General features: G+C 60.7%; 1 protein-coding gene across 2 annotated transcripts in view; it reads left to right on the top strand.

The window, feature by feature from the left end:
• Positions 1–23,424, top strand: part of SNX17 (sorting nexin 17) — a 42,977-nt gene that overhangs the window by 14,228 nt on the left and 5,325 nt on the right. For both annotated transcript variants that reach the window (XM_045011638.1, XM_045011637.1), the window contains exons 2-7: positions 13,535–13,609; positions 14,161–14,278; positions 18,800–18,864; positions 19,521–19,631; positions 21,501–21,591; positions 22,161–22,248. In XM_045011638.1, coding sequence (XP_044867573.1) covers positions 13,535–13,609; positions 14,161–14,278; positions 18,800–18,864; positions 19,521–19,631; positions 21,501–21,591; positions 22,161–22,248 — 548 coding nt within the window. The remainder of the gene's footprint in view (positions 1–13,534; positions 13,610–14,160; positions 14,279–18,799; positions 18,865–19,520; positions 19,632–21,500; positions 21,592–22,160; positions 22,249–23,424) is intronic.

Raw genomic sequence — 23,424 nt, 5'->3', positions numbered from 1 at the left:
GCCAGCTTTCCTCGACTCCTTTCCCCGTCATGTTATTCTCCCAGGGGACCTTGCCCATCAGTTCCCTGAGGGAGTCGAAGTCTGCTTTTCTGAAGTCCAGGGTCTCTGTTCTACTGCTCTCCTTTCTTCCTTGTGTCAGGATCCTGAACTCGACCATCTCATGGTCACTGCCTCCCAGGTTCCCATCCACTATTGCTTCCTCTACTATTTTTTCCCTGTTTGTCAGCAGCAGGTCAAGAAGAGCTTTTCCCCTAGTTGGTTCCTCCAGCACTTGCACCAGGAAATTGTCCCCTATACTTTCCAGAAACTTCCTGGATTGCCTGTGCACTAATCTGCAGAGCCACTGGGGCCTGTCGGCCGCCCCGGCCCGGCCGCGGGGCTGGCCACCCTGCCCCCCCGCCAGGCTGGCCCTGCCACAGGGCTGCGCACACACTCTCTCTGTCTCCTTGGCCTGTTTGGCACCAGGCTGCAGCGTGACTTTGCTCCCACATGCCAGCAGCCAGTGAGCACAGCCCCTGCTTGCCCTTGCGCTGGGGGCAGAAGGGTGCCTCTCTTGTCCCCATGCACCATGTGTCTGTGTTGGTGCATCTCCCGGTTGAGAGTGGCCCAGAGGTCCCCATGCCACTGCAGAGCTGCTCTGTGGGGAGGGCAAGGAGGCTGCCTGCCATGAGGGGCCTTTCCCTGGGGGCTGGCAGTGAGCCCCGTGGTGCACAGCTCTACGCAGCCAGGCTGCGAGCCCGGCTTGGAATTGCCTCCCCTCCTGCAAAGTGTCTGCCTCTTTGGCAGGTCCCCCTCCCCGCTCTTCGTGCTGGAACTCCATCTGGCTGGGCTGTGATCTGAGCCAGCCTCTGGAGCGCTGCCTCCCTGCGGCTCCCCCAGCTCCTCATTGGTATTCCAGGCAGGGCCGCATCCCCATCAGCTGCGTGGCGCAGCTCCTCGCTGCCTCAGAGGCACTGTCCTCTGTGCAGGGAGCCCCAGGGAGGGCGAGTCGCCCCACAGCAGGCGTGGCAGGGTGTAGCAGGGACCTAGCAGGCCTGACGATGGAGTGAGCAGTCCCTCTCACCTCCTCGGCCCCTGCTGACCGCAGTCCCTGCTGTCCCAGCTCTGCCAGGGAGAGGAGGGCAGTCTTCTTGTACGCTTCTGGCCTGTGGCAGGCCAAGTGCGCTGCCCCTGCTAGCTTGGGAAGGGGTTTGGAGCTCCAGGGCCCGCTGTTGGGTGAGGCGAGGACCCCTTGAGCTGTTCTGCCTCCCCATGAGTTGGGGCTCCGAGCCAGGGGAGGGAGCGGAGCCTGGCATGTGCTTGCAGGCTGTGGCGGTGCAGGCGGGTGTGGGGTGGGGGAACCCTCTGGCTATTGATCATGCCCCTCCCCCCCCCCAAGTGGGGTTTGGGTTTTTAATAGGGACCATCGGACCATAGTCTGACCTGCTGGGTGTCACAGGCCGTTGCATTTCCTACATATCAGTAACTTGGGTTTGACTAAAACATCTTCCAGACAGGCAGCCAGTGTGGATCTGACGATCAAAACACGGAGACTCCACCGCTGCCCTTGGTGGCTCCTTACCGGCACTGGTGCCTCGTTGGGATGTCTGGCCATGGCTCCTTACTCTGCCCTTCTCTGCTAGGCTGACGGGCCCTTTAGCACCTGGGATTCTCCCCAAGAAGGCCCTTCGATGCTGTAATCAGGCCACCTGTCAGCCATCTTTCTGATTAGCTAGGCTAGCTCAGACTGGCAATAAGCTGTAAATGTTTCTTTACCCACTGGAACAGCTGACCAAGGAGCGGTGGCATCTCCAGCACTGACCATTTTTCAATCCCACTTGGCTGTGTTTCTAAAGGACCTGTGCTAGGATTTATTGTGGGGCGGTCTGTGGCCTGTGTGATACAGGTGGCCAGACTGGGTGATCACAGGATCCCATCTGGCCCTGGAATCCAGGAATCTCTATGGCCCAGATACCCTCTCTCAAAGTCCCCTGTGGAGGCAGCTGGTGCACTGCACTCCACTCTCTCTTACAGGGGCACCTTGTGGCATACAGCCTCTCCGCTTGCCCTGCTGGAACATTGGCACACACTCTTGCACTCTTCAGGAATTTCTTTGACACGCCACAATGTATTAACACCGACGTTTAGTGTGCCAGAGAGAGGAACGTAGGACTGGAAAGGATCTTGAGTCATTGAGCGCAGGGCATAGGACATAAAAATGAAGCAATGGTCCAGCTAGCCCAGTGTCCTGTCTTCAGTCAGTGGCCAGTGCCAGGTGACTCAGAGGGAGTGAACAGAATTTGGCAATTTATCACGTGATCCAGCCCCTGTTGTCCAGTCCCAGCTTCTGGCAGTCAGAGGTTAGGGGGCACCCGAAGGATGGGGTTATAGCCTGACCATCTTGGCTAATAACCGTTGATGGACCCATCCTCCATGAACTTCCCTTTTTTTTTTTTTAACTCTTATACTTTTGGCCTTCATAAAATCCCCTGGCAATGAGTTCCACAGGTTGATTGTGCTCTGGTTGCTCCCTCTGAAGTATCTGTCACTGGCCAGTGTCAGAAGAGAGGACACTGGGCTAGATGGACTTTCGGTCTGAGCCATTCTTATGTTGTGTGAAGAAATACTTCCTTATGTTTCTTTTAAACATGCTCCCTACTAATTTAATAGGGTGACCCCTGGTTCATGTGTTAAGTGAATGGGTAAATTACACTTCCTCGTTCACTTTCTTCACATCATTCATGATTTTATAGATCCCTATCATATCTCCCCCCCCTCCCTTAGTTGTCTCTTTTCCAAGCTGAACAGTCCCTGTCTTTTTAATCTAGCCTCATATGGGAAGTTCTTCCATCCCTCTAAACATTTTTATTGCCCTTCTCTGTACTTTTTCCAATTCTAATATCTTTTTTGAGCTGGGCTACCAGATCTGCACACAGTATTCAAGGTGTGGGCGTCCCATGGATGTATATAGTGGTATGTTATTTATTGTTGTCTTATATATCCGTTTCCTAACATTCCTAACATCCTGTTCACTTTTTTGACTGCCGCTGCACATTGAGCGGATGTTTCCAGAGAACTATCCACAATGACTCCAAGATCTCTTTCCTGAGTGGTAACAGCTAATTCAGACTCCATCATTTTGTATAGTTGGGATTGTTTTCCAATGTGCATTACTTTGCATTTATCAACACTGAATTTCATCTGCCATTTTATTGCCCAGTCACCCAGTTTTGTGAGGTCCTTTTGTAACTCTTCGCAGTCTGCCTGGGACTTAACTATCTGGAGTAATTTTGTATCTTGTGCAAATTTTGCCACCTCACTGTTCACCCCTTTTTCCAGATCATTTATGAATATGTTGAACAGCCCTGGTCCCAGTACAGAGCTATGAGAGACTCTGCTATTTACCTCTCTGCATTGTGAAAACTGACCATTTATTCCTACCTTTTGTTTCCTGTTTTTTAACCAGTTACTGATCCATGAGAGGACCTTCCCTCTTATCCCAGCTTACTTTGCTCAAGAGTCTTTGGCGAGGGACCTTGTCAAAGGCTTTCTGCAAGTCCAAGTATACACTATATCCTTTGGTTCCCCCACTTTTCCACATGCTTGTTGACCCTCTCAAAGAATTCTAATAGGTTGGTGAGTGTAACCGTCTCGGACTCACCCCCGCAGCGCCTCCTGCTGGTCGTCCTTGGGAATTAGCTCAGTCCAGCGTTCGGCGCGCCCTCTGCAGGCCGGTGATCCACCTGTCTTCTTCTGGCCCCCATGTCCCTCCCAGGACCCCGGTGCCCCTTTAACTGGGTCTCCCCCTCCCAAGGGAACCCACACCCTCTATCCCCACTTTTCCTCAGTGTATGGCTACTGCCAGCCATTCTCTAGCCCCACGCCCTGGGGCAGGCTGCAGTATCAGCCACTCATCACTGGCAAGGAGGGTTTGGACCTGCTGCCTTGGCCTACCCCTGGGCTGCCCTCTGCAACCCCCAGTACCTGTTAGCCCTCTGCTAGGCCGCAGCCTGGGGCTTTCCAGGCCGGAGCTCCCCAGCTCCTCAGCCTTTCCCCAGCCCTGCTTCACTCAGGTTCTCTATCTCAGCTCCCTGCAGCCAGGCCCATCTCCTTCTGAACACAGAGAGAGACTGTTTTCCTTCTGGCTTCCCTGGCCTTCTTATAAGGCCCTGTAGCTCTGTTTGGGGCGTGGCCCCAGCTGCAGCCACTTCCCCAATCAGCCCAGCCTAAAGCCCCTTCCCAGGGCTGTTTTAAAGCCCCAAAGGGCAAGAGCGGGTAGCCACCCCGCTACAGTGAGGCACAATTTCCCTTTACAAAAGCTGTATTGAATCTTCTCCATCATATTATGTTCATCTGTGTCTGACAATTCTGTTATTTACTGTAGTTTCAGCCAATTTGCCTGGCACTGAAGTTAGGCTTACTGGTCTGTAATTGTCAGGATCACCTCTGGAGCCTTTTTTAAAAACAGCATCACATCAACCTGCATACCAGATGACTGGAGGATAGTTAATTTAAGCGATACCATGCTTATTTTTTCTGCGGTTTCATATTTAAGTTCCTTCAGAACTTTTGGGTGGATGCTTTCTGGTCCTAGTGACTTAATACTTTTTAATTTATCAATTTGTTCCAAACCCTTCTCTATCGAGCCATCAATCTGGGACAGTTCCTCTGATTTGTCACCTAAAAAGAATGGCTAACGTATGGGAATCTCCACCATGTTTTCCGCAGTGAAGACCGATGCAAAGAGTTTATTCTCCACAATGGCCTTGTCTCCCTTGAGTGCTTCTTTAGGCACTTTGAATGTCCCGTGGCCCCACTGATTTTCTAGCAGGGGTTCTGCTGATGATGTACTTTAAAAAAAAAAATGCTGTTAGTTTTCGTATCTTTTGCTAGTTGCTCTTTAAATTCTTTTTTGGCCTGCCTGATTATACTTCACTTGCCAGAGTTTATCCTTTCTATTTTCCTCAGCAGGATTTGATTTCCAATTTTTAAAAGATGTCTTTTTGTCTCTAACCCCCTGCTTGGTCATGATGGCAACGTGTTTGGTCATCTCGTTTTTCTTTCTTTTTTTTTTAAATTTGGGGTAACATTTAGTTTGAGCCTGTATTTCGGTGTTTTTAAAAAGTTTCTATGCAGCTTGCAGGCATTTCACTTGTGTGGCTGTTCCTTTTAATTTCCATTTAACTAGTTTCCTCAGTTTTGTGTAGTTCCCTTCTTGAAGTGAAATGCTGCTGTGGTGGGCATCTTGGGAATTCTTCCCTCACAAGGATATTAAATTTAATTAATTTTTGGTCTCTATTACTGAGCAGATCAACACTCTTATTCACCTCTTGGATCAGATCCTGTGCTTCACTTAGGACTAAATCAAGAATTGACTCTCCCTCATGGTTCCAGGACTGGCTGCTTCAAGAAGCAGTCATTAATGGTGTCTAGAAATGTGTGACCTGTCCTGAAGTGACCTGAAGTGAAAACTGGCTAGATGGTTGGACTCAACGGGTAGTGATTAATGGTTCCATGTCTAGTTGGCAGCCGGTATCAAGTGGAGTGCCCCAAGGATCGGTGCTGGGGCCGGTTTTGTTCAATATCTTCATTAACGATCTGGAGGATGGTGTGGACTGCACCCTTAGCAAGTTTGCAGATGACACTAAACTGGGAGGAGTGGTTGATACGCTGGAGGGTAGGGATAGGATACAGAGGGACGTAGACAAATTAGAGGATTGGGCCAAAAGAAATATGATGAGGTTCAACAAGGACAAGTGCAGAGTCCTGCACTTAGGACGGAAGAATCCCATGCACTGCTACAGACTAGGGACCGAATGGCTGGGTAGCAGTTCTGCTGAAAAGGACCTAGGGGTTACAGTGGACAAAAAGCTGAATATGAGTCAACAGTGTGTCCTTGTTGCCAAGAAGGCTAATGGCATTTTGGGTTGTATAAGTAGGGGCATTTCCAGCAGATTGAGGGATGTGATCATTCCCCTCTACTCAGCACTGGTGAGGCCTCATTTGGAGTACTGTGTCCAGTTTTGGGCCCCACACTACAAGAAGGATGTGGATAAATTGGAGAGAGTCCAGCAGAGGGCAACAAAAATGATTAGGGGGCTGGAGCACATGACTTATGAGGAGAACCTGAGGGAACTGAGATTGTTTAGCCTGCAGAAGAGAAGAATGAGGGGGGATTTGATAGCTGCTTTCAACTACCTGAAAGGGGGTTCCAAAGAGGATGGATCTAGACTGTTCTCAGTGGTAGAAGATGACAGAACAAGGAGTAATGGTCTCAAGTTGCAGAGGGGGAGGTTTAGGTTGGACATTAGGAAAAACTTTTTCACTAGTAGGGTGGTGAAGCACTGGAATGGGTTACCTAGGGAGGTGGTGGAATCTCCTTCCTTAGAGGTTTTTATGGTCAGGCTTGACAAAGCCCTGGCTGGGATGATTTAGTTGGGTTTGGTCCTGCTTTGAGCAGGGGATTGGACTAGATACCTCCTGAGGTCCCTTCCAACCCTGAGATTCTATGATTCTATGACCTGTTCCCAGTCAATATAACTGTTTCCCAGTTGAAATCCCCCGTTGTTATTGGGTTTTCTGTTTGTACCCTCTCTAACCCCATTTCAGCATTTCACTGTCCTGGTCAGGTCAGGGGTAGTATATTCCTACTGCTATACTCTGATTATTTCAGTGTGGAATTTCTATCCATAGAGATTCAGTGGCACTGTTTGATTGGTTTAAGATTTTTGCTATATTTGACTCTTTTCATTCAATATAATGCCACTCCCCCACCAGCGTGACCTATTCTGACATTCCTCAGAGGGGTAGCCGTGTTAGTCTGGATCTGTAAAAGCAGCAAAGAGTCTTGTGGCACCTTATAGACTAACAGACATTCTGGAGCATGAGCTTTCGTGGGTGAATACCCACTTCGTCGGATGCATGTAGTGGAAATTTCCAGGGGCAGATATATATAAGCAAGCAAGAAGCAGGCTAGAGATAACGAGGTTAGTTCAATCAGGGAGGATGAGGCCCTCTTCTAGCAGCTGAGGTGTGAAAACCAAGAGAGGAGAAACTGGTTTTGTAGTTGGCAAGCCATTCACAGTCTTTGTTTAATCCTGAGCTGATGGTGTCGAATTTGCAAATGAACTGAAGCTCAGCAGTTTCTCTTTGAAGTCTGGTCCTGAAGTTTTTTTGCTGCAGGATGGCCACCTTAAGATCTGCTATTGTGTGGCCAGGGAGGTTGAAGTGTTCTCCTACAGGTTTTTGTATATTGCCATTCCTGATATCTGATTTGTGTCCATTTATCCTTTTCCGTAGAGACTGTCCAGTTTGGCCGATGTACATAGCAGAGGGACATTGCTGGCATATGATGGTGTATATTACATTGGTGGACGTGCGGGTGAATGAACCAGTGATGGTGTGGCTGATCTGGTTAGGTCCTGTGACGGTGTCACTGGTGTAGATATGTGGGCAGAGTTGGCATCGAGGTTTGTTGCATGGATTGGTTCCTGAGCTAGAGTTACTATGGTGCAGTGTGCAGTTACTGGTGAGAATATGCTTCAGGTTGGCAGGTTGTCTGTGGGCCTCCCTGGCCACACAATAGCAAATCTTAAGGTGGCCATCCTGCAGCAAAAAAACTTCAGGACCAGACTTCAAAGAGAAACTGCTGAGCTCCAGTTCATTTGCAAATTCGACACCATCAGCTCAGGATTAAACAAAGACTGTGAATGGCTTGCCAACTACAGAACCAGTTTCTCCTCTCTTGGTTTTCAAACCTCTTCTGCTAGAAGAGGGCCTCATCCTCCCTGATTGAACTAACCTTGTTATCTCTAGCCTGCTTCTTGCTTGCTTATATATACCTGCCCCTGGAAATTTCCACTACTTGCATCCGACAAAGTGGGGATTCACCCACGAAAGCTCATGCTCCAAAACATCTGTTAGTCTATAAGGTGCCATAGGACTCTCTGCTGCTCTGACATTCCTGTATATTTTGTACCCTGGTATCACCACGTCCATTAATGATCATCGTTCCACCGAGTTTTTGTGGTTACCCGTTACATCAATATCCTCATTTAATACCAGGCCCTCAGGTTCACCCATCTCTGTATTTCTACTTCTTGCATTTGTAAACAAGCACTTATCCAATTTGTCACTATTTAGTTGTCTGCCTTGTTGTGATGTCATTGAACGGGACTCTTTTCTTTGTTTCTCTTCGGTTCCTACTTGCACTTTATCAACATCTGTCCTCTCCCCTTTACTAGGCTAGAGAGAGTCCCTGTTAATAGCTTGCTCCTGGGGCTATTCTGTGCCAAAACATTCCAAATTCTGTGCACAATATTTTAAAATTCTGCAAATGGTATTTGTCAAAATAACACAATAGAATCACACCAGTTTCAATTATTTTGGTAATTTATTTCAAAATACCTGTCAGCGAGTGTGTCTGTAACAATCCCAACCACACACACACACATTCCCTCAGGAGTAGAGAGTTAAAGAAACCCCTATGACAACCCAGTTCTTGTTTCTCTGCCCCCACTTCCCCCAAGCCCAGACACCTACAACCCCTCCCTCCCCAATCCTCGCTGTGGGGCCCCTCTAGCCCAGATACCAGCACTCTTCCCCCAGCCCGAGCCCAGCCGCAGCCCCCCTCCAGCCCAGACGCCCCCCCACCCCGAGCCCAGCCGCAGCCCCCCTCCAGCCCAGACGCCCCCCCACCCCGAGCCCAGCCGCAGCCCCCCTCCAGCCCAGACACCCCGAGCCCAGCCGCAGCCCCCCTCCAGCCCAGACACCCCGAGCCCAGCCGCAGCCCCCCTCCAGCCCAGACACCCCGTGCCCAGCCGCAGCCCCCCTCCAGCCCAGACACCCCGAGCCCAGCCACAGCCCCCCTCCCGCCCAGACACCCCCCACCCCGAGCCCAGCCGCAGCCCCTCTCTAGCCCAGACACCCCGAGCCCAGCCACAGCCCCCCTCCAGCCCAGACACCCCCCCACCTCCCAAGCCCAGCCGCAGCCCCCCTCCAGCCCAGACACCCCCCCCACCCCGAGCCCAGACGCAGCCCCCCTCCAGCCCAGACACCCCCCCCACACCCCGAGCCCAGCCGCAGCCCCCCTCCAGCCCAGACACCCCCCCCACACCCCGAGCCCAGCCGCAGCCCCCCTCCAGCCCAGACACCCCCCCCACACCCCGAGCCCAGCCGCAGCCCCCCTCCAGCCCAGACCCCCCCACCCACGCCGAGCCCAGCCGCAGCCCCCCTCCATCCTTCACCCCCCCCACACCCGGAGCCCAGCCGCAGCCCCCCTCCAGCCCAGACGCCCCCCACCCCGAGCCCAGCCGCAGCCCCCCTCCAGCCCAGACACCCCCCCCACATGCACCCCTGAGCCCAGGGATCCAGAGGGAGAAGCAGCCTGATGCTGGCTCCCAGGCTTGTGTTGAGTTTCCTTCGTGCCACATGCAGCTGCCAGGAACCCTCCAGCTCCCTCCCCACTGCAGTGTCTCTGTGTGAGCTGGGCTCTGCCGGGTGCAGCAGCCCCTAATTCCCCCAGGAGTAATAGGTCCTCTGCTATGGGATGGCTCTGGCCATACCAAGTGCTCCTCCACACCTGTCGGGTCTCCCCCAGCCCCTAGTTTAGAAACTCCTCCTTTTTATTTTGACATGCCAGCAATCTGGTTCCAATTTGATTTAGGTCGAGCCCAACCTTCCTGTATAGGCTCCCTCTTTCCCACAAGTTTCCCCAGTTCCTAGTAAATCTAAACCCCTCCTCCCTACACCATTTTCTCATCCACGCATTGAGACCCTGCAGTTCTGCCTGTCTAACTGGTCCTGTGCGTAGAACTGGAAGCATTTCAGAGAATGGCTCCCATGGATGTCCCAGACTTCAATCTCTTACTTAGCAGCCTACATTTGGCCTCCAGGACTTTTTTCCTACTTTTCTCTATGTCATGGGTACCTACATGTACCACGACCACCGGCTCCTCCCCAGCACTACACATAAGTCTGTCTAGATGTCTTGAGAGATCCGCAACCTTCGCACCAGGCAGGCAAGTCACCATGTGCAGAGCCAGCTATCTGTATTTCTAATGATTGAATCCCCCTTTACTAATACCTGTCTCTTCCTAATAACTGGAGTTCCCTCCCCCAGAGAGGTACCCTCAGTGCGAGAGGCAACCCCAGCACCATCTGGAAGGAGGGTCCCAACTACGGGCTTGTTTCCCACTGCTCCAGTTGGATGTTCTCCTTCCCTGAGACTTTCACCCTCCTCACCAGCACAGAGGCTGTCAGACCAGGGGTGGGACCATTCTACTGTGTCCTGGAAAATCTCCTCGGGGTGCTTCTCTGTCTGCCTTAGCTCCTCTGGTTCAGCCCCTCTGCTCCCCAAAGCCTGCACTCTGTCTCTGAGCGCCAGGAGCTGCTTGCACCGACTGCACACAGACGCCACCCGCCCACAGGGCTGCATGCTGCACTCAGTGCAATAAAGGACAGTCCCCACTCCGCTGCTGGACTCCTGCTGGGGGTTGGTTTGTTCTCTGTTTTTTCCCTTGAGGTGGGGGCTATTGGCCTAAGTTTGGAGAATGATTGTTCCGTAGATCTGGCTCTCATGCGCCCTCTCTAAACTCCCAGGTTCGCTCGCTCCCTCTGTCACAGGCAGCCCTTCCTCTTCCGCCACTCTTGGGACTCTGTGCGAGATCCAGGCCTGCTGGTGGATTGGAGAATATTGATTCCTAGGAGATGCAGTCTGGGGGCTCTGGAATGGCTCTGAATGAAGTCAGGCAGGACTCTAGTGCAGTGTCTCTCCCCTCAGGGCCACTTGCCTGGTCTGACCTTGGAGCATTCAGCCCCCTGGTCACCCTGGGAGCTCCTTACAGCGCGTCCCCCTGGATGGGACCCCTGGGGAAGCCTGATGCCCCCAAAGGGCCCTGCCCCCCACTCTGCAGCCAGCAGTGACCCAGCCAGCGTGTGACGCAGACGGGTGGTTAGTCGTCGGGAACACAATGCAGAACAGAGCTTCTTAGCGCAGGGAGCAGGGCCCTTCCGCAAAGTCTGTCTGGGGGGAGCCAGAGCCCTGGGCTCCCCCCCGAATCCCAAACTAAGAGACTGACTCGCTTCCAGCAGCCCAGCCTCAGTCTCCCCAGCTCCCCGCCTCTGTCCTTTGTCTCTTTCCCAGGCAAACAGATCACCTGGTCTCTGTTCTCCAACATCCCTGGCTGGCTCCTTGCAGGGGCCGGGCTCCGGCTATCGTTTGCCAGCGTACAGTGTCGGACGGTCTCTGTGCCCAGGCAGCCAGTCGGCATCACACCTGCCCTCCAGGGGTCTCTGCAATGATCGCACCTACAATCTCCCCACTTAGATACTCGAGTAACACACAGGAGAAACTGAGGCGCACATAGTATTCAGAGAAAACATTACTCCCACTTTGTCACAGGTGCCATTTCACATCCTCCTGGCACTAATGCACTGGAAAGAACTGGAGTACCTCATGCTGCTTCTTTCCAAATACAGAACTTGAACACTTCTGGCTTTCCTGCATCGTTACTCACATTTCCCCATCTCCATCTAGTAATGGGCCTGTACCATTGTCAGGAACAAAAATCCCACCCGACTTCAAACCAAAAAACCCTCCTTCCTGTTGTCCTTACCTAAGTTCCCTCGAAGCTGCGTTGCTGCGCAGGAGCTTATTAAACACCGCACAGGTACTCAGGACTGCGGCGGGGGGAGATCCCCCCCCCCCCGATCAGTGCTGCTGTGGGGAGAGAGAGCTTGGGGGGAGTCCTCTCTTTCCCTGCTGTAGCCCCGGGGCAGCCTGCATCCCAAAACCCTCATCCCCAGCCCCACTCCAGAGCTTGCACCCCCAGCCAGAGACCACGCCCCAACTCTAAGGCCCCTCCCTCACTCTGAACCCCTCGGCCCCACGCATCACCTCCATATTGGTGCACATAACAAAATTCATTCCGCACATGTGGGAAAAATGAGAGGGAACCCTGGTGCGTACTGTGCCAGCCATGGAGTTCTCCATGCTGGCTTTAGCTTTCCTTTTCAATTTTGTACGTCATAATTTCTAATCTATGTTGATTGCTATTTCGTTCTCCTTTTCCCCATTTGTTATCTATTTATTTAAATAGCATTGTCCTTGTGGGTGGTCCTGCTGCTTTGTGGCATGGCTACCTGGCTGGCTACCGGCAGCGAAAGCTCAGCGCCATCCAAGCCAGCAGTGCCCTGGGGCGTGTGGGACACAGCTCTGCGCTGCATGGGCCCTGGCAATCTCAAACAAGAGCAAACAGGACAAGGGCGTTATCCCCTCCTGAGTCAGCAGCTGCGGCTAAGGGATGAGTCCTTTTCTGTTCTCTCACAAGCCTGTCTTCAGGCAGCCCTGCCCCCTCTCCCAGGGGCAGCCAGGGAGTTGGCAAGTGTCTGACCCAGCCCGGAAAGGCCTGTGTGGCATCAGCCTGAGAATTCTCCCTCCTCAGACTTCCCACTTCTCTGGCTAGTGAACACCGAGAGAGAGAGTCAGTCCCTGCCCAGTTGGAGGGAGGGAGCCGGGAGCCCCATGCTGGGGACGGGATGGTGTCGGGCAAAGCTGCTGCTTCCTGGGGTGGGGTTTCCAGAGCTGGGGCCAAGGGAAGGTTGGTGCATGGGATGCAGCCAGATCTTTGCTGTCCCAGGCCAAGGCCGGACTGAAGGTGCCAGTGTTACTGGGGAGGGGAAGTCGCCATTGGGACAGGGCGGAGCTGCTGCCCTTGGAGGCTTCACAGCCAGCTGTGCTGTGTCTGCCACCGGCTCCGCCGAGTGTCGTGGGCGGGTGCACGGCGTGCCGGGGTGGGGGGTGTCCCTGCCCAGCGCGGTGCAGGGGTCACATGGTCCCTTCTGGCCTTGGATGCTCTGAAGTCCCCCACGAAAGCTTATGCTCAAATTCATTTGTTAGTCTCTAAGGTGCCACAAGTGACTCACAGCCCGTCGGGATTGCCCTGAGGAGCCCGGCTGCTAGTCCCCCTCCGCTGGCTCTGCCCCCACCCCCAGGCTCCACACTCGCCCCTCCCCCAGAGATACCTGGCCCGGGCTGAGCCTTCACTGTGCTGCCCCACAGCCAAGCCCCATTTGCTGGAGGGTGCTGGTGCCGCAGCCACTAACAACTACCAGGGCTGAGCAGGAGCTGGTGGCCACCCGCTGCCCCACAGCAAACCCACGTGGTCAGAGAAAGTGGGCTCTGTGGGGCTGGCACAGGGCCTGGCTCGGGGGGGGGGGGGCGTCTCCCTGTGGCCCTTGGCTCATGGCCCTGCCTGGGAGGCCTGAGCTGTGCCAGGGGGCTGGGGGGCAGAATACCTCTGGGAGCGGGCGCAGGGCAGTGCCTATCCGCAGTGCCCGTGCCAGGCCACGGGCAAGTGCTACCTCTTCCACAAAGGCCCCCTCGCCTCCCCCTGCTCAGCGGGCTCTGGGGTCTCTTCTCCCCTTTCCGTCCTTGGCAGGTTCCCCTGCCCCCTTCAGGGCCCCCCAGCTCTGCTCCTGGCAGTGCTCCAGACGGGCGTCTAAGCCCCTCTGCTGGGGGCTGGCTGTGATGCTGGGGTCTCCTTTCCCCCTGCAGGCCTATAACATCCACGTGAACGGCGTGTTGCACTGCCAAGTGCGCTACAGCCAGCTGCTGGGCCTGCATGAACAGGTGAGTGGCTCCCTGCCTGTCCCCTGCTCCCACCCAGCCCAGAGCGCCCCGGCGCCCGCTGCGCTGGGCGTCCTCAGCACCAGTCATCCCCCGCTCAGATCTCCGGCCCATGTGCAGGCTGGGCTCTGAGCAGGGTGGGGGAAAGCTGAGCTGAGCTGCTGAGAGAATCCGCCATTCCCGACTCCGCGCAGGGCAGGAGCTGTCTGAGGTGTCCCCTGGCACAGTCCCCTGCCAGGCCCCGGGCCCACAAACTGCTCCCTGCTGCGTGGAAAAAGTGCTGTCGCAGTCCGAGCTGTGATGGGTACTCGCTGCCTGGGCCGTCTCCAGCGTCGGGCAGAAGTTTCCCTTGTGGCGCTTTCATGAGACATCTCTCAGGGCCCCAGGTGGTTGGAGGGACGGGCTCTCCCTCGCCTTTGGGGCAGTGGAGTTAGGTGCCACTCCATCCCCACCTGAGCTTCAGAGGATGGTCCCCATGAAAGGCTCAGGCCAGGGGGCGATGGTGGGGCCTGTGGGTCTGTTCAGGTGCCCTGTGTTCTGTGCTCTCCTTCTAGCTAAGGAAAGAATATGGGGCCAACGTGGTGCCCGCCTTTCCTCCAAAGAAGATCTTCACCCTCACCCCGGCGGAGGTGGAGCAGAGGCGAGAGCAGCTGGAGAAATACATGCAGGCTGGTAAGTGGGCAGACAGAGACTCCTCAATGACTGGCACCAGCCAGGGTGTGCACACGGCCTGGGCACAGACCTGCCTGCAGGGTCCCACACCCCACAGCGCTGCTGGGCAGAGACCTGCCTGCAGGGCCCCAGCGCCAACCCCCCCACATCCCACAGCGCTGCTGGGCAGAGACCTGCCTGCAGGGCCCCAGCGCCTGCCTCCCACACACCCCACAGCGCTGCTGGGCAGAGACCTGCCTGCAGGGTCCCAGCGCCTGCCTCCCACACACCCCACAGCGCTGCTGGGCAGAGACCTGCCTGCAGGGCCCCAGCGCCAACCCCCCCACATCCCACAGCGCTGCTGGGCAGAGACCTGCCTGCAGGGCCCCAGCGCCTGCCTCCCCCCACACCCCACAGCGCTGCTGGGCAGAGACCTGCCTGCAGGGCCCCAGCGCCAACCCCCCCACACCCCAGAGAGCTGCTGGGCAGAGACCTGCCTGCAGGGCCCCAGCGCCAACCCCCCCACATCCCACAGCGCTGCTGGGCAGAGACCTGCCTGCAGGGCCCCAGCGCCAACCCCCCCACATCCCACAGCGCTGCTGGGCAGAGACCTGCCTGCAGGGCCCCAGCGCCTGCCTCCCCCCACACCCCACAGCGCTGCTGGGCAGAGACCTGCCTGCAGGGCCCCAGCGCCAACCCCCCCACACCCCACAGCGCTGCTGGGCAGAGACCTGCCTGCAGGGCCCCAGCGCCAACCCCCCCACACCCCACAGCGCTGCTGGGCAGAGACCTGCCTGCAGGGCCCCAGCGCCTGCCTCCCCCCACACCCCACAGCGCTGCTGGGCAGAGACCTGCCTGCAGGGCCCCAGCGCCAACCCCCCCACACCCCACAGCGCTGCTGGGCAGAGACCTGCCTGCAGGGCCCCAGCGCCAACCCCCCCACATCCCACAGCGCTGCTGGGCAGAGACCTGCCTGCAGGGCCCCAGCGCCTGCCTCCCCCCACACCCCACAGCGCTGCTGGGCAGAGACCTGCCTGCAGGGCCCCAGCGCCAACCCCCCCACACCCCACAGCGCTGCTGGGCAGAGACCTGCCTGCAGGGCCCCAGCGCCTGCCTCCCCCCACACCCCACAGCGCTGCTGGGCAGAGACCTGCCTGCAGGGCCCCAGCGCCAACCCCCCCACACCCCACAGCGCTGCTGGGCAGAGACCTGCCTGCAGGGCCCCAGCGCCTGCCTCCCCCCACACCCCACAGCGCTGCTGGGCAGAGACCTGCCTGCAGGGCCCCAGCGCCAACCCCCCCACACCCCACAGCGCTGCTGGGCAGAGACCTGCCTGCAGGGCCCCAGCGCCAACCCCCCCACATCCCACAGCGCTGCTGGGCAGAGACCTGCCTGCAGGGCCCCAGCGCCTGCCTCCCCCCACACCCCACAGCGCTGCTGGGCAGAGACCTGCCTGCAGGGCCCCAGCGCCAACCCCCCCACACCCCACAGCGCTGCTGGGCAGAGACCTGCCTGCAGGGCCCCAGCGCCTGCCTCCCCCCACACCCCACAGCGCTGCTGGGCAGAGACCTGCCTGCAGGGCCCCAGCGCCAACCCCCCCACACCCCACAGCGCTGCTGGGCAGAGACCTGCCTGCAGGGCCCCAGCGCCTGCCTCCCCCCACACCCCACAGCGCTGCTGGGCAGAGACCTGCCTGCAGGGCCCCAGCGCCAACCCCCCCACATCCCACAGCGCTGCTGGGCAGAGACCTGCCTGCAGGGCCCCAGCGCCTGCCTCCCCCCACACCCCACAGCGCTGCTGGGCAGAGACCTGCCTGCAGGGCCCCAGCGCCAACCCCCCCACACCCCACAGCGCTGCTGGGCAGAGACCTGCCTGCAGGGCCCCAGCGCCAACCCCCCCACATCCCACAGCGCTGCTGGGCAGAGACCTGCCTGCAGGGCCCCAGCGCCTGCCTCCCCCCACACCCCACAGCGCTGCTGGGCAGAGACCTGCCTGCAGGGCCCCAGCGCCAACCCCCCCACATCCCACAGCGCTGCTGGGCAGAGACCTGCCTGCAGGGCCCCAGCGCCAACCCCCCCACACCCCAGAGAGCTGCTGGGCAGAGACCTGCCTGCAGGGCCCCAGCGCCTGCCTCCCCCCACACCCCACAGCGCTGCTGGGCAGAGACCTGCCTGCAGGGCCCCAGCGCCAACCCCCTCCACCCCAGAGTGCCCCCCCTTCCTCTGCCCCACCCCGGAAGCTCCAGGCAGCGAGTCTGGGACAGACCCTGCGGGAGACGTGTACAATCTGGGGGAGCAGCACCCCCCCGCCAGCATCTGTGGGGACACCCAGCCAGCGCGGGCAGACAGGCGGGTGTATCCGCGGCCTGGCACACGGCACAGGCAGCCCTTGGGGAGCCCAAAGAAGTGACGGTTACAGCCCAGCCCAGCTGCAGTGACCCCCGTGGTTCAAGCTCTGTCCCCCCGTCTGTCCGATCTCCTTTGTCAGAGCCCTGGGGTGCCCCCGACTGCTCCCCACAGCCCACACTTAACCCCCCCCTCAGGCCTTTGTTCCCGAGCCGGGGGATGGGGCTCAGCCCCCTGCGGAGAGGCAGGACGACCACGTCTCTCTGGGTCGCTGGTCGCCAGGTGTCTGCGTCCCGGCCATGGGATCTGCCCTTGTCTTCTCGAGAGCTGCATGGAGCTGGGACCTAGGCCGCCAGGCACCATCCACACCTGTGTCTTCACCTGCCCCAGAGCCCCCAGACCTCCCACCCGCGGGGGAACAGTGCCGCACACAGGGGAAACTGAGGCACACATCAGCTTCTTAAAATCATTACTAAAAATTCCCACTTCGTCACAGTCTGTGTACACATGTCCGTTTGCGCTCAGCACTGGGGGTTCCATGGGAGATGGGGGGTGTACCAAGGTGGATCGGGGAGTTCTGTGAGAGGTCAGGGGGGTTGTCTGGGGGTGTGGGGTACCATAGGGGGTTGGGGGGTTCTGTGGGGGTTTGGGGGGTGCTCCCTGGGTGAGGGGTACACCATATGGGGAATTGGGGTTCCATGAGGGGCCGAGGGGTGCTCTCTGGGTTTGTGGGGAACTGGGATATGGGGGTTTTTGTGAGGGGTTGGGGGGTGTTATCTGGGTGTATGGGTATCATGGAGGATGGGGGGTTCCATGAGGTGTCGGGGTGCTGTCTGGGTATATGGGGGACAGGGAGGCACAATCTAAGGGCTGCATGGGGGTTGTAAGGTGCGAGCGGGTGCATGCTCTCACGGGGGCGGTGCACACTCTGTGGGCTGGTAGGGCTTCGTGGAGGGAGGGTGAGTGGGGGGGTTCCCTGGGAGGTTGAGGGGGGGCTCTCGGGGCTGCGGGGGGGGGGGAGGTGTGCACTCTGGATGTGCGGGTACCATGTGGAGATGGGGGGAGCATGCCTTTGGGGCTGGAGGGGAGGTTCCATGAGGGAACTGGAGGCGGTGCATGCTCTCTGGGATGGGGGTTGGTTCCGTGGGGCAGGGCGCTCTCTCGGCTGAGGGGTGGGTTCTAGGGGGGAGCACGTGGCTCTCTCTGGGCCGCGTTTCATGGGGAGGGGGCGCAGGGGGCAGAGTGCGACTGTCTCTGGGCCAGGGGTTCCCCGGGGGAGAGGGTGCGGCTGTCTCTGGGTCAGGGGGTTCCCCGGGGGTGTGTGTGGGGCTGTGTCTGGGCCGGGGGGTGCTCCGGGGGGGAGGGTGCGGCTGTCTCTAGGCCGGGTGCCGTGGGGGGTGTGTGTGGCTGTCTCTGGGCCGGGGGGTTCCCCGGGGGAGAGGGTGTGGCTGTCTCTGGGCTGGGGGGTTCCCTGGGGGTGTGTGTGGCTGTGTCTGGGCCGGGGGGTGCTCCGGGGGGGGAGGGTGCGGCTGTCTCTGGGCTGGGGGGTTCCCCGGGGGTGTGTGTGTGGCTGTCTCTGGGCCGGGTGCCGGGGGGGGGGGGGGAGGGTGGGCTGTCTCTGGGCCGGTGGGTGCTCCAGGGGGGTGCGTGTGTGGCTGTCTCTGGGCCGGGGGGTGCTCCGGGGGTGTGTGTGTGGCTGTCTCTGGGCCGGGGGGTGCTCCGGGGGTGGGGAGGGTGTGGCTGTGTCTGGGCTAGGGGGTGCTCCCGGGGGGAGGGTGCGGCTGTCTCTGGGCTGGGTGCCGTGTGCGTGGGGGTGCGGCTGTCTCTGGGCCGTGGGGTTCCCCGGGGGGGAGGGTGCGGCTGTCTCTAGGCCGGGTGCCATGGGGGGGGGTGTGGCTGTCTCTGGGCTGGGGGGTTCCCCGGGGGTGTGTGTGGCTGTGTCTGGGCCGGGGGGTTCCCTGGGGGTGTGTGTGGCTGTGTCTGGGCGCTCCCGGGGGGAGGGTGCGGCTGTCTCTGGGCTGGGTGCCGTGTGTGTGGGGGTGCGGCTGTCTCTGGGCCGTGGGGTTCCCCGGGGGTGTGTGTGGGGCTGTCTCTGGGCCGGTGGGTGCTCCAGGGGGGTGCGTGTGTGGCTGTCTCTGGGCCGGGTGCCGCAGGGTTCTGGACGTGCCGCCTGACTCCCGGGTTGTTCCACCCTTAGTGCGGCAGGACCCGGTGCTGGGAGGCAGCGAGACCTTCAACAGCTTCCTGCGCAAAGCGCAGCAGGTGAGCGGGGGTCAGAGGAAGGGGGGGGCGGCTGGTTGGGGGGGTCGGGGCTATGCCCAGCTCCCAGAGTATGTAGGGGGGACCCTGCAATGAGCCAGACCCTCTGGGCTCTCAATCTGCCCCCGGTGTCAGCCGCGCGGCCTCACTCTCCCCTCGCCGCTGGGCTCCAGCCCTGCCCCACCGCATGCAGGCTCCTGGAGAGGGGTCGCGTCGGCCCGGCATTCGGGATGTCAGCGCCGGCACGTGGCACAGACGGGCTGTAGGGGAGCCCAGAGCAGCGCCCGAGGCCATCCCGGTGATCCCATGGTCGGGCCGTGTCTCTGACTGCCTTCCTCAGTCAGTTCCCGGGTCAGAGCCTCCCCGGGCGTCCTGCCCAGCCGGGACTCGCTGGGGCTGGGGCTGGCACTGGGTCTCTGGGCCCCTCGATCAGCCAGCTCCGGGCTGACTGTTCAGTCCACCCACCTCGGGCTCGTAGCCTGCCCTACGAGCCAACCCCGCCCCTGCCGGACCCGGGGGAGCAATGCAACGTACCGGGGAAACTGAGGCACACCTACACATCGTAAAAAGAGCACAGAAAATTCCCCCTTGTCATGGATGGCGGGGGGGGGGAGCGGGGGCAGGGCGCGGAGCCTCCTCACCGTGTCCCCATGTCCTAGGAGACGCAGCAGATCCCCACCGAGGAGGTGCCGCTGGAGGTGCTGCTCTCCAACGGCCAGAAGGTCACGGTCACCATCCTGACCTCGGACCAGACGGAGGACGTCCTGGAGGTAGGTGGGGCAGGACAGAGGCGCTGGGGGATGAGGCACAGACGGGGAAGGGGCTGGAGGTAGGTGCGGGGGGGGCAGAGGCGCTGGTGGGGGGCAGACGGGGAAGGGGCGGGAGGTCGGTGCGGGGGGCACAGGCGCGGGGGGGGGCCGCCGGGGCCGGGGCTGGAGGTAGATGCGGGGGGCAGAGGCGCTGGGTGGGGGGGGCAGACGAGGAAGGGGCTGGAGGTAGGTGGGGGGGGCAGAGGTGCTGGGTGGGGGGCAGACGGGGAAGGGGCTGGAGGTAGGTGGGGGGGGCAGAGGCGCTGGGGGGGGCAGACGGGGAAGGGGCTGGAGGTAGGTGCGGGGGGCAGAGGCGCTGGGGGGGGCAGACGGGGAAGGGGCTGGAGGTAGGTGCGGGGGGGGGCAGAGGTGCTGGGTGGGGCGCAGACGGGGAAGGGGCTGGAGGTAGGTGCGGGGGGCAGAGGCGCTGGGGGGGGCACACGGGGAAGGGGCGGGAGGTAGATGCGGGGGGCAGAGGCGCTGGGTGGGGGGCAGACGGGGAAGGGGCTGGAGGTAGGTGCGGGGGGGGCAGAGGCGCTGGGGGGGGCAGACGGGGAAGGGGCTGGAGGTAGGTGCGGGGGGCAGAGGCGCTGGTGGGGGGCAGACGGGGAAGGGGCTGGAGGTAGGTGCGGGGGGCAGAGGCGCTGGTGGGGGGCAGACGGGGAAGGGGCTGGAGGTAGGTGGGGGGGGCAGAGGCGCTGGGTGGGGGGCAGACGGGGACGGGGCTGGAGGTAGGTGGGGGGGCAGAGGCGCTGGGTGGGGGGCAGACGGGGAAGGGGCTGGAGGTAGGTGGGGGGGCAGAGGCGCTGGGTGGGGGGCAGACGGGGAAGGGGCTGGAGGTAGGTGCGGGGGGGGCAGAGGCGCTGGGTGGGGGGCAGACGGGGAAGGGGCTGGAGGTAGGTGCGGGGGGGCAGAGGCGCTGGGGGGGCAGACGGGGAAGGGGCTGGAGGTAGGTGCGGGGGGGCAGAGGCGCTGGGGGGGCAGACAGGGAAGGGGCTGGAGGTAGGTGCGGGGGGCAGAGGCGCTGGGTGGGGGGCAGACGGGGAAGGGGCTGGGGGTAGGTGCGGGGGGCAGAGGCGCTGGGGGGGGCAGACGGGGAAGGGGCTGGAGGTAGGTGGGGGGGGCAGAGGCGCTGGGTGGGGGGCAGACGGGGAAGGGGCTGGAGGTAGGTGCGGGGGGCAGAGGCGCTGGGTGGGGGGCAGACGGGGAAGGGGCTGGAGGTAGGTGCGGGGGGCAGAGGCGCTGGGTGGGGGGCAGACGGGGCAGGGGCTGGAGGTATTTGGGGGGCCCCCCTGGCTGTCTCTCGGGTCGCTCACCAGCCCCCCATTCTGGTGCCCCAGCACGGCCCCCCCCTGGCAGGGTGAGACGCGGGGAGGTGCCTGGCCTGGCCCTTCCTGGCACGAGGGGGGTCCTGCCCCACCCCAGACCGGTGCCAGGTCCGGAGGGCTTTGGGTGGGGCTGGGAAATGCCATCTGGGGTGCCCAGGACCCTTGTGGCTTCCTGCCCCTGCGTGTGCCTCCAGCGGGGCCCCCGCAGCCTGGCGGGAAGCAGAGCGCGCTGGGGGGGCAGACGGGGAAGGGGCTGGAGGTAGGTGCGGGGGACAGAGCGCGCTGGGGGCTGCCGGCCCCGGGGGCTGCGGGGAGCAGAGCGCGCTGGGGGCTGCGGGGAGCAGAGCGCGCTGGGGGCTGCGGGGAGCAGAGCGCGCTGGGGGCTGCCGGCCCCGGGGGCTGCGGGGAGCAGAGCGCGCTGGGGGCTGCGGGGAGCAGAGCGCGCTGGGGGCTGCCGGCCCCGGGGGCTGCGGGAAGAGGTGACGTTCCGCTCGCTGCCCAGGCTGTCGCCTCCAAGCTGGACCTGCCCGAGGAGCTAGTCGGCTACTTCAGCCTCTTCCTGGCGAGGGAAGCCAAGGACGGAGCCTTTTCCTGTGAGTGCCTCCCTCCCGGGGGCCGCAGCCGGGGAGCCCCGTGTGGGCCTTGGGGTGGGGGAAGGAAGGGCAGGGCGCCATGTGTGGGGCAGGGAGGGGACAGCCCCCGTGAGCCGTGGGGGAGGGAAGGGCAGGGCGCCGTGGGGGGGGCAGGCCCCCGGGAGGGAAGGGCAGGGCGCCGTGGGGGGGGCAGGCCCCCGGGAGGGAGGGCAGGGTGCCGTGGGGGGGGCAGGCCCCCGGGAGGGAGGGCAGGGCGCCGTGGGGGGGGCAGGCCCCCGGGAGGGAGGGCAGGGTGCCGTGGGGGGGGCAGGCCCCGGGGAGGGAGGGAGGGAGGGCAGGGCGCCGTGGGGGTGGCAGGCCCCCGGGAGGGAGGGCAGGGCGCCGTGGGGGTGGCAGGCCCCCGGGAGGGAGGGCAGGGTGCCGTGGGGGGGGGGGCAGGCCCCGGGGAGGGAGGACAGGGCGCCGTGGGGGTGGCAGGCCCCCGGGAGGGAGGGGACGGCTCTCCTGCTCCCAGAAGGGTCCCTGGCCCGGCTGAGCTGCGGGCTCTGAGCGCTGCTTTTCCTGGCCAGTCCTGAGGAAGCTGCAGGAGTTCGAGCTGCCCTACGTGTCTGTCACCAGCCTCCGCAGCCCCGAGTACAAGATCATCCTGCGCAAGAGGTGAGTGGCTCGGCCGGCCGGGCTGCCCGGGGCAGGGACCTCGCTGGGCCCGCGTGCAGCCCCCTGGCTCGGCTGCCCGTGGTGTCCCCAAGCCGGGCCCAGTGTCCCTGGGGAGCGAGGAGCAAGGCTGGGCCGCGCCGCTCCAGGGATCCTGCCCTGCTCTCTGGGGCGCTGCCTGGCCATGCTTTCCCCAGCGCAGGTCACCGCCCCGGGTCTCACCATGGCGCCTGCCGCATGCGCCGCAGAGACCCTGCCCTGCCAGGAGCCGCACACCCAGTGCCGCTCGGCAGGGCGCCCCCAGCTCAGCCTGGCCAGCCAAGCGCCAGGCTGGCCGTGCTGCTGGGAGCAACACCCCCACGCCAGGCTCTTCCGAGAGCCGTTCCTCTCCCTGGGCCCTTGTCCATGAGCCTCCCACGTTCCTGGCTGCCTGTAACTGCGCTGGGTTCGCCTGCTCGGCTCGCTGTGCCTCCCAGCGGTGCTAATGGCCTCCCACAATCAGGTTTGGTCACTTGGCTCCCGTTGTCTCCACTCATAGAATCATAGAATCTCAGGGTTGGAAGGGACCTCAGGAGGTCATCTAGTCCAACCCCCTGCTCAAAGCAGGACCAAACCCAACTAAATCATCCCAGCCAGGGCTTTGTCAAGCCTGACCTTAAAAGCCTCTAAGGAAGGAGATTCCACCACCTCCCTAGGGAACCCATTCCAGTGCTTCACCACCCTACCAGTGAAAATTTTTTTCCTAATATCCAACCTAAACCTCCCCCTCTGCAACTTGAGACCATTACTCCTTGTTCTGTCATCTTCTACCACTGAGAACAGTCTAGATCCATCCTCTTTGGAACCCCCTTTCAGGTAGTTGAAAGCAGCTATCAAATCCCCCCTCATTCCAGCCAGCTCTCGTTAAAGGAGCTGTTCTCGCCCAGGCGGCATCCGTGATGCTTGGCCATGCCTCGTTCCCTTTCGCAGTCAGCAGGCAGAGAGCAGGGTACCCAGGGTAAACTGAGGCACGCCTGTCATAAAAGTATTAGCAAAAACTCTGCTGTGCACCATGCCTCGTTCCCTTTCGCACTCAGCCCTGGTCTGCATGATATATAATTATGGAGCTATCCTGTCTCCTAGAACTGGAAGGGTCATCGAGTCCAGCCCCCTGCCTTCACTAGCAGGACCAAGTACTGA

This window comes from Mauremys mutica, chromosome 3 (genome assembly GCF_020497125.1).
Source record: "Mauremys mutica isolate MM-2020 ecotype Southern chromosome 3, ASM2049712v1, whole genome shotgun sequence".
In the NCBI taxonomy this organism is placed as follows: domain Eukaryota; kingdom Metazoa; phylum Chordata; order Testudines; family Geoemydidae; genus Mauremys; species Mauremys mutica.
This window is presented reverse-complemented; position numbering and strand designations above follow the sequence as displayed.